We start from the raw sequence: 10,913 nt of genomic DNA, 5'->3' as shown, positions 1-10,913 counted from the left end.
ATGCCCTTATATGTCAAAGGTCAGAAAGGGGGTCTGTCGGACAGGACAGTACGAGGGGGGAGGTCTCAGCTCCACATGGGTTATTAAAGGTACAGTACCCTGTATCGGGAGGAGGAGGCTGCAGCGCCTCCTGCTGGAGTACATGAATAATAAAATAAATAAAAATCAAGCCCCCAGATGTTGAGTAATGTATTGTTTTAATTGATTAAAAATACAAACTCCTTCAAACGGTCTAGATGTTTCTGCTGACAGGGTGCAGGACTCAGTCGTTTTAAAGCTTCAGAACTTCTCAGTCTCCATGTCTTCGGTTAATCCACAGCCGGGTCACAGCGGTCACAGGTCAGTGTTTGTTTTAGAGTTTGATTGAGTTGATGAGTTTATGAAAAAGCTGACTCAGAGAAATCTGTGATTATTCTGACTTTGTTTTCAAACAGAATCAGAATGGATACAAAATAAAAACTGCTCGAAATTAAATAAAAAAATGAAATACAAGTTTTAAAGGGGACATATTCTGAAAAATCCTCTTCTTCAGTGTTTCTGAACATATATCTGTGTAACCTGAGAGTCTACTGACCCACAACATGTGAAATAAACCATCCAGTCCTTTGTTTGTGGTCTGCATAAGTCTTACAACACAGAGAAAAATGCTCTGTTTCAAATGTGCTCTCCTTGTGATGTCACAGTGGGATTCCCCTCCCCTGGTATCTCCACCCATGGACTCCACCTCCAGCCTAGAACAAAACTTTTTTGCAGGTCGGCCATTTTTATTCTCTCTACAGAGGAGTGATGTTTACGGGGAAAACTCAGGGGGGGGGTCATTACATTTAAAGAGACACACACACCAAAACAGAGCCTTCTGAGAGAGCTGGTTTATACAGGGTCACAAACCTCCTCTGGTGTTTGATTCATGTTAGATTTTGACCAAAGCACAGCACAGATGTTTCATTTAGACCACAGGGGACTGTTTGAAAAGGTGGAGGAGGGGACTGTTTGAAAAGGTGGAGGAGGACAGTTTGAAAAGGTGGAGGAGGACAGTTTGAAAAGGTGGAGGAGGGGACTGTTTGAAAAGGTGGAGGAGGACAGTTTGAAAAGGTGGAGGAGGGGACTGTTTGAAAAGGTGGAGGAGGGGACTGTTTGAAAAGGTGGAGGAGGGGGACTGTTTGAAAAGGTGGAGGAGGGGACTGTTTGAAAAGGTGGAGGAGGACAGTTTGAAAAGGTGGAGGAGGACAGTTTGAAAAGGTGGAGGAGGGGACTGTTTGAAAAGGTGGAGGAGGACAGTTTGAAAAGGTGGAGGAGGGGACTGTTTGAAAAGGTGGAGGAGGGGACTGTTTGAAAAGGTGGAGGAGGGGGACTGTTTGAAAAGGTGGAGGAGGAGGACTGTTTGAAAAGGTGGAGGAGGGGACTGTTTGAAAAGGTGGAGGAGGGGGACTGTTTGAAAAGGTGGAGGAGGAGGACTGTTTGAAAAGGTGGAGGAGGACTGTTTGAAAAGGTGGAGGAGGGGACTGTTTGAAAAGGTGGAGGAGGACTGTTTGAAAAGGTGGAGGAGGACTGTTTGAAAAGGTGGAGGAGGGGACTGTTTGAAAAGGTGGAGGAGGAGGACTGTTTGAAAAGGTGGAGGAGGGGACTGTTTGAAAAGGTGGAGGAGGAGGACTGTTTGAAAAGGTGGAGGAGGAGTGTTTGAAAAGGTGGAGGAGGGGGGTGTTTGAAAAGGTGGAGGAGGGGGACTGTTTGAAAAGGTGGAGGAGGACTGTTTGAAAAGGTGGAGGAGGGGACTGTTTGAAAAGGTGGAGGAGGAGTGTTTGAAAAGGTGGAGGAGGACTGTTTGAAAAGGTGGAGGAGGGGACTGTTTGAAAAGGTGGAGGAGGACTGTTTGAAAAGGTGGAGGAGGGGACTGTTTGAAAAGGTGGAGGAGGACTGTTTGAAAAGATGGAGGAGGACTGTTTGAAAAGGTGGAGGAGGGGACTGTTTGAAAAGGTGGAGGAGGACTGTTTGAAAAGGTGGAGGAGGGGACTGTTTGAAAAGGTGGAGGAGGACTGTTTGAAAAGGTGGAGGAGGGGACTGTTTGAAAAGGTGGAGGAGGGGGACTGTTTGAAAAGGTGGAGGAGGAGGACTGTTTGAAAAGGTGGAGGAGAACTGTTTGAAAAGGTGGAGGAGGGGGGTGTTTGAAAAGGTGGAGGAGGGGACTGTTTGAAAAGGTGGAGGAGGGGGACTGTTTGAAAAGGTGGAGGAGGACTGTTTGAAAAGGTGGAGGAGGGGACTGTTTGAAAAGGTGGAGGAGGACTGTTTGAAAAGGTGGAGGAGGGGGCTGTTTGAAAAGGTGGAGGAGGGGACTGTTTGAAAAGGTGGAGGAGGGGGCTGTTTGAAAAGGTGGAGGAGGACTGTTTGAAAAGGTGGCGGAGGGGACTGTCTGAAAAGGTGGAGGAGGGGACTGTTTGAGAAGGTGGAGGAGGGGACTGTTTGAAAAGGTGGAGGAGGGGGCTGTTTGAAAAGGTGGAGGAGGACTGTTTGAAAAGGTGGAGGAGGGGACTGTTTGAAAAGGTGGAGGAGGGGGACTGTTTGAAAAGGTGGAGGAGAGGACTGTTTGAAAAGGTGGAGGAGAGGACTGTTTGAAAAGGTGGAGGAGGGGACTGTTTGAAAAGGTGGAGGAGGGGGACTGTTTGAAAAGGTGGAGGAGGACTGTTTGAAAAGGTGGCGGAGGGGACTGTCTGAAAAGGTGGAGGAGGGGACTGTTTGAGAAGGTGGAGGAGGGGACTGTTTGAAAAGGTGGAGGAGGACTGTTTGAAAAGGTGGAGGCGGGGACTGTTTGAAAAGGTGGAGGAGGACTGTTTGAAAAGGTGGAGGAGGGGACTGTTTAAAAAGGTGGAGGAGGGGGACTGTTTGAAAAGGTGGAGGAGAGGACTGTTTGAAAAGGTGGAGGAGGGGACTGTTTGAAAAGGTGGAGGAGGGGGACTGTTTGAAAAGGTGGAGGAGGACTGTTTGAAAAGGTGGAGGAGGGGACTGTTTGAAAAGGTGGAGGAGGACTGTTTGAAAAGGTGGAGGAGGGGACTGTTTGAAAAGGTGGAGGAGGACTGTTTGAAAAGGTGGAGGAGGGGACTGTTTGAAAAGGTGGAGGAGGGGGACTGTTTGAAAAGGTGGAGGAGGAGGACTGTTTGAAAAGGTGGAGGAGGGGGGTGTTTTAAAAGGTGGAGGAGGGGACTGTTTGAAAAGGTGGAGGAGGGGACTGTTTGAAAAGGTGGAGGAGGACTGTTTGAAAAGGTGGAGGAGGGGGCTGTTTGAAAAGGTGGAGGAGGACTGTTTGAAAAGGTGGAGGAGGGGACTGTTTGAAAAGGTGGAGGAGGGGACTGTTTGAAAAGGTGGAGGAGGGGGCTGTTTGAAAAGGTGGAGGAGGACTGTTTGAAAAGGTGGAGGAGGGGACTGTTTGAAAAGGTGGAGGAGGGGGCTGTTTGAAAAGGTGGAGGGGGACTGTTTGAAAAGGTGGAGGAGGGGGATCATATGTCCTCTCTAATGATGTGGGGAGGAGACCACCAGCTGTCTCCTCTGTGTAAAGACAGCGCCCCCTGCAGCACAGGAAGACTCACCAGCAGAGCATCATCACATGATATCATCACAGGGGTCACAAAGCAGGTTTTATTTAACAAAGTGACATCATCAAACCATCAACTTTCACACCAAAACTTTATTTACATCAACACATGTGATGACAAACCTGATTCATATTAACGTTATGATTTCATTATTCTAAACGGACGACACATTCAGGGTTACGTCTTATTGAATCAACACCAAACAACCAATCAGAGACTGAGTTTAATAAAATATAAGTTTAATACTCAGTTAAACTGAAATGAACTTCTTCATGAAAGCAATAGTCGGACGATTTGGAAAACTAAAGACGAACTTTGATGTTATGAATCCTAGTTTGTGCAAAATATTAAAAAAACAGATTATATATGGATCCTGAACTCATCACAGGGATCTGGTTTACACCACTTATGAAGCAAGATTTGAATCTTCCACAGACAAGATACTAAACAAAACGTCTATCAGATTGAACAAAGTCTTAGAACAAATTGCAAATCTTCCTCAGACAAGACTTTAGACAAGAACTGGATCCTGCAAGGACCAGAACCAAGACAAGATCTGAAAAATGCTCAGACACACCAAAAAAAGCTGCTTAGGCTCAACTTTAACAATAAGCAAGATATTTATCTTGATTGGACGTGATATTAAGATCATGTTTTAACAAGGGTCAGGATCTTGTTGAGGTCATGTTTTAACGAGGGTCAGGATCTCGTTGAGGTCATGTTTTAACAAGGGTCAGGATCTCGTTGAGGTCATGTTTTAACGAGGGTCTGGATCTTGTTGAGGTCATGTTTTAACGAGGGTCAGGATCTCGTTGAGGTCATGTTTTAACGAGGGTCAGGATCTCGTTGAGGTCATGTTTTAACGAGGGTCTGGATCTCGTTGAGGTCATGTTTTAACGAGGGTCTGGATCTCGTTGAGGTCATGTTTTAACGAGGGTCTGGATCTTGTTGAGGTCATGTTTTAACGAGGGTCAGGATCTCGTTGAGGTCATGTTTTAACGAGGGTCAGGATCTCGTTGAGGTCATGTTTTAACGAGGGTCTGGATCTCGTTGAGGTCATGTTTTAACGAGGGTCTGGATCTCGTTGAGGTCATGTTTTAACGAGGGTCTGGATCTTGTTGAGGTCATGTTTTAACAAGGGTCTGGATCTTGTTGAGATCATGTTTTAACGAGGGTTCACCTGTATCCCTTATGTGCTTCTCTATACTGACACACAGGTGTGACACAGGTGAAGGAGCTCAAAAATCTGATTAGTGAAACAGGATATTTTTGTTTAAAAGTCAGATTGTTGCTTTAACGTCAAACTTTAATTCAGTTTATAGAATCTACTTTGTGCTCATTTTTTTACAGTGCACTGTTCATGCAGATCCACCTGCAGGAATCATTAGGCGTTGTTTTGAGTTCGATGACTGCGTCAGGTGGGTCGGTGATGTGTTTCCTGTTTCCTGCTGGCTTCATGTGTACGTGTCTCCGTATCTACGGTGTCCATCGATGATCAGCTGAGTTTTCTCGCTGGCGTTTGTCGGCTGCTGAACGATTGGAGCTTCGACGTCTGCACAGAAACAAAAACGAGGCTGGTTATTGTTCAGCTGCTGAGAATCAAAGGTCTGGAAATCCAGAGCATTCAGGAGCAGAATCTAAAGTTAGAAGGAGGACATACTGGCTGCTGCATTGTTGTCAGAGAAGCCAACACTTTAACATAGCATGTTTCCTTAAAGGCAGAATATGCAACTTTTTGATCCAGCAGATGTCGCCCTTGAGCACCAGCATGAAACCAAAACAACTTGCGCTGCATTGTTGTGTTAGCATGCTAATGCTAGTGATCTTTATTATGCCGGTATCTTCACACTGCATGTAAATTTACCTGAAATGAGCGTGATCTAGAAACACAGTTAAGCAGTGAGTACAGTATGTTATTCTTCTTTTCTCTAGTCCCTCAATTAAACAACTTTTATACACGAGGGGAGGAGTCAGCCGGCCGTCCGGGCGATGTAAACAAACTGAAGATAGGACTCTGAAAACTCTGAAAACATCACAGACAGTGGGACTCGGGTGTTACACCCATTGTAGACAGTCATGACTCACAGAGTTATTTTCAGAGGACATACTTGATTTATATTACATTTAAGTTTTAAAAATCACATATTAAGCCTTTAATGTCTGATCATATAGTAAGCTCACTTTATCATTTCACTCACTACACATCTCACTGATTGGACCTTTAAGGTATTCTCGTTGATTTAGGCGATATTGGTTCAGATATTTTCAGAAACCTTTGACAGATTGGATCACCTGCCGATCATCAGCAATAGTCATTAGAAATATTTGCCTTTCAAATTTAAAGCTCAGAACTTCCTGTGCTCTCACCATTGTCCCGGTCGTTGCGTAACTCCTCCTCCAGGTCGTCAGGGGAGACATACTCTGGCTCCGCCCCATCACCTGGTGGTGGCGGCTTCAGTTTCCCACAGCAGCAGTTACAGCAGCAGCAGAGACAGCAGCAGCAGTAAAAGCCGGTCAGGAGTCCACACACCGCAAACAGACCCTGAGACAGGAACAAGATACAGATCAAGATCCAGCCTCTGAGAAAGAAACAAGATACAGATCAAGATACAGACCCTTAGAAAGAAACAAGATCCAGACCCTTAGACGGGAACAAGATACAGATCAAGATCCAGCCTCTGAGAAAGAAACAAGATACAGATCAAGATCCAGACCCTGAGACAGGAACAAGATACAGATCAAGATCCAGACACTGAGACAGGAACAAGATACAGATCAAGACCCTGAGACAGGAACAAGATACAGATCCAGACCCAGACTCTGAGACAGGAACAAGATACAGATCAAGATCCAGACCCTGAGACAGGAACAAGATACAGATCAAGATCCAGACACTGAGACAGGAACAAGATACAGATCAAGACCCTGAGACAGGAACAAGATACAGATCCAGACCCAGACTCTGAGACAGGAACAAGATACAGATCAAGATCCAGACCCTGAGACAGGAACAAGATACAGATCAAGATCCAGACACTGAGACAGGAACAAGATACAGATCAAGACCCTGAGACAGGAACAAGATACAGATCCAGACCCAGACTCTGAGACAGGAACAAGATACAGATCAAGATCCAGACCCTGAGACAGGAACAAGATACAGATCAAGATCCAGACACTGAGACAGGAACAAGATCCAGACCCAGACCCTGAGACAGGAACAAGATACAGATCAAGATCCAGACACTGAGACAGGAACAAGATCCAGACCTAGACCCTGAGACAGGAACAAGATACAGATCAAGATCCAGACCCTGAGACAGGAACAAGATACAGATCAAGAGCCAGACCCTGAGACAGGAACAAGATACAGATCAAGATCCAGACCCTGAGACAGGAACAAGATACAGACCCAGACCCTGAGACAGGAACAAGATACAGATCAAGATCCAGACCCTGAGACAGGAACAAGATACAGATCAAGATCCAGACCCTGAGACAGGAGCAAGATCCAGACCCAGACCCTGAGACAGGAACAAGATACAGATCAAGATCCAGACCCTGAGACAGGAACAAGATACAGATCAAGATCCAGACCCTGAGACAGGAACAAGATACAGATCAAGATCCAGACCCTGAGACAGGAACAAGCTATAGATCAAGATACAGACCCCAAGACAGGAACAAGTTATAGATCAAGATACAGACCCCAAGACAGAATACATTAACCACGTATGTATTTTATTGGATCATGAAGTGTTCTCTGATTGGTCAGTGTAAGCCCCGCCCACCTTGGCCCACCAGGTGGACAGCATGAAGTAGGTGTTGACGTTGTCCTCTCCAAACTGCTGGGCCACGTAGAGTCCCAGAGAGCCATACGAGTCATAGATGTTCCTCTTTGTCAGGTCAGACAGAACGGCGTGAGCTGCGTTCAGCTCCTTAAACTTCTCTGCCGCGTCAGGATCGTCCGGATTCTTATCGGGGTGGTACCGCAACGCCAACTTCCTGTTGACGTTTACACATATCTCATGTTAACACACACTTAACGTGTCAGCAGAATCAGTTTATCTGAGGGAACTACAGACAGGGGGAGGGTGTGACTGCAGTTGAGTGGGCGGGGCTATATCTCTCACCTGTAGGACTTCTTGATGTCTTCATGGCTGCAGCCTTTCTGCAGAGCGAGGATCTGATACAGAGACTCTCCTGAGGTGGACAAAGTTCGCTGCCTCCCGTCAGACATCCTGACACCATCACCTGTAGCAGGTACAGACACCTGTCAATCAGAGCTCTGGTAACAACCTCACACACTCCTGAACTGAGCAATAAGCAGCACCTGGCTCACACTGAGGGCCAGATTCACAAAAGGATTATGTTGCTTTTGCGCCCACTAAACCTGTACAAAGAGTCAAAAAGACACCATCTTAAGTGTTTTTCAATCCTGGTCCCGGGGACCCGCTGCCTTGCATGGTTTAGATGTTTCCTTTTTCCAACACACCTGAATCAGATCAGCTCGTCATCAAGAAGCCTGATGATGAACGCTTAATTTGAATCAGGTATGTTGGAAGAGGGAAACTTCTAAACCATGCAGGGCAGCGGATCTGATCTAAAGGGTTAAATGCTCGCCTAACTGCGCTGCAGAGCAAACTGCGTCTCTGTGTGTCAATTCTGTTTGTGTTTAAATGATCCATGAGGTCTGTTTCTCTGTAAACCAGCCTCATTGTAAAAAGAGTCTAACTCACCAACAGGGGGCGCTAACAGCCACGCACAGTGAGAGTGACAAAGAGGGGTGGCGGAGAGTTGGTGGTAACTGCGCCGCAGTGTTGATATGAGATGTGATGCTCAAACTTTGTTTAAAACAATGAAACTCATCTCAGATAGCGTGTCCCAGTGTGTCCTCTTGATAAAGTGTAAAAAGCGTCATCTTTCTGTAGACAGAACTGAGCTCAATCAGAGTGGGAGCGCAGCTCGAGTCACAGCTCGAGTCACAGCTCGAGTCACAGGCTGGTTCAGACCTCCGGAGTGCAGGCCATCTGCAGAGTCCCAGCTCTTTATGAACACAAAACTCTGGAACTCTAAAGAACCGCTGTCCATGTTGTTGTTGATGATAATACATTAACTTTCTAAAAATACAAAGTTCTCTGCATCTGGTCACTTCCTGTCAGCACCTGTGGTCACTTCCTGTCAGCAGCTGTGCTCTGCCTCTGGTCACTTCCTGTCACCACCTGTGTGTTGATCAGACTTCAATCTGTTTGCTCTTACTGTCATGTTCTCCTCCTCTCTCTCTCTCTCCTTGTTGTTCTTACTCTCTGGTGTTCGTCGCTTTAGATAAAAGCGTCTGATTAATGGATTGTTGCTCTCATCAAACACATATACAGGAGAGAACGTCTAAACTGTATAAAGAAACAAACTGGTCCACATCAATACAGACCTCAGTATGTGGACCTCCTGCAGACTCATCTGATCCTGGCTCTTTTCAAACACTCTGAACTTCAGTGACTAACGGGGAACACATCAGGTAACCACAATGTTTTCATCATCATACGTTAACAAATCAAACTTCAGCCTGTGAACTCTTTGAAACTGTTGGAGTGATTTTTTAAGTGAAACAAAGAAATAAATCCTTCAAACACTCCAGAGAATGTCTAGAAACATTTCTGGCAGCCGGTTGTTCACACAGGCGTCTGTCACGGGGTGATGTTTGCCCTGTTGGTCCATCTTTATATCAGCGCTGTGTGTAGCTGGACATGTTCATGGTTACCATCACAAGAACAGACAAACTGGTGCCAGGATAATAACATCATCCCCTCAGCCTGCTCGCTGAATTTGACTCAATATTTCCCTCACCTCGACTTCACGCTGGATGTTTGATCAGGAGGCTGGCAGGAAAGAGTCAGGTAACGTTATATAGATATGGGGATGTTTTCAGAGTTTTGTGTGAGTGTGACACACAGCGTCAGTTACATAAAGAAAACCACAGGAAACAGGTGAAGCACTCTCTGTTGTCAGCTGTAGCAGTTTATAAATATGTGGGGTTTTTACAGGTGAGACACATGATACAGGTGATGATGTCACACAGGTAAGAAACATTTTAGAGTGCCTGCAGAGAAAAGAAAGACAGACTACAGAGTGAGAGAGTACCTGCCTGTTACAGCGTCCTGTCCGAGCGTCAACCTGTCCTCTACACGTCCTCAAACCGATCTCTACTGGAGGTCTACCTGTCTCTACCAGGTGTTTCTACCTGTCTCTACCTGTTCAGGTGTGTGTGGTCGTTCTGCGGCAGGGCGAGGATCTCTGACAGACCTCCATCAAACATTCAGCAGCTGCTCGGATCAGGTGACCACGAGCCGCCACGCGTGGTCAGGTTTCCCCTGAGACGCTCCGATGGACACATTGTGACAGTGAGGGGAGGTTGCCATGACAACCAGGTTTGGTCAGAGCAGGGGGCGGGGCTTAGCCAGTGTAGAGTGACAGTGCACCATTAAAAAGTGACGCCGTAATAATAATAATGTTCCAGATCTTTAATGTTGTTCAACATGCTGTCTGTCACACATGAGCGATGCTGCCTCAGCTCTTTAACTTATTATTATATATAATATCATTTACGAACAGTCTGTATTTCATCATGTTAGCACCCATACAGAGTGAAAAACAAAAACAAACAAATAACACCAAAAATAGTCACCATGTGTACAACCTATCCCACCAGTTTTATTTGACATCATTTTGTTACTATACTGTCCCCATGTTTTTTTTTTTCCTGTTTGCTCATTTACTTATTTTGTCTAATTCATTCATTTTATTTACAGACCCTTTTCCTTTTGTTTTGTTTGTTTGTTTGTTTTTGTCTAAATCTGCTTGCAAAACTGTATCGTACCACAGTTCCCCTCTTGTTTGTAGCTCTTTTTTTTTTGCTGTGTGAGTGTGTGTATGCACGTTTTGGTGAATAAAAAAACAAACAAAAAAAAACCATATTATTATCTCTGGAGGGGAGTGGCGACCCCTAGTGGCCAGAGGTTTGATGAAAGGAGAAAAGGTGGAGGGCAGGTAATGCCTGAAGAGCAGGTGCGATGTATGGGGAAGAAATATCCAGATGATTTTAAGGGCTGTTACGGGCCCATTAGTTCCTCTTATTGTATTTTTCTGTGTCTTGCAGGCGGAGTGGAGAAGTACTGAGTGAGTGAGTGAAGGCGAGTACACATCACTGTGACATCTGTCTAATGAAAGATAGAAGTCGGTTTTATTTAAGCTTTGGTACTTCTTGTTGCTATGGATCATTCAAAATGTTCCCGACCTTCACATGAATCTCTTAAAGGATCAGTAATGTGGCGG

At 45.6% G+C, this 10,913-nt stretch overlaps 1 protein-coding gene across 1 annotated transcript; it reads right to left on the bottom strand.

The window, feature by feature from the left end:
• Positions 1–4,221: 4,221 nt before the first annotated feature.
• LOC110004142 (dnaJ homolog subfamily C member 5-like) lies at positions 4,222–9,850 on the bottom strand. Its single transcript, XM_020659700.2, has 5 exons — positions 9,723–9,850; positions 7,718–7,838; positions 7,376–7,589; positions 5,952–6,126; positions 4,222–5,136 (listed from the first exon to the last, which is right to left on the bottom strand). The coding sequence occupies exons 2-5, from the start codon at positions 7,822–7,824 to the stop codon at positions 5,039–5,041; spliced, it is 594 nt and encodes a 197-aa protein (XP_020515356.1). The 5' UTR covers positions 7,825–7,838; positions 9,723–9,850; the 3' UTR covers positions 4,222–5,038.
• Positions 9,851–10,913: the final 1,063 nt, after the last annotated feature.

This window comes from Labrus bergylta, chromosome 4 (assembly GCF_963930695.1).
Source record: "Labrus bergylta chromosome 4, fLabBer1.1, whole genome shotgun sequence".
NCBI classification, from domain to species: domain Eukaryota; kingdom Metazoa; phylum Chordata; class Actinopteri; order Labriformes; family Labridae; genus Labrus; species Labrus bergylta.
Note: the sequence above shows the minus strand (reverse complement) of the source record. Positions and strands in the feature narration are given on the sequence as shown.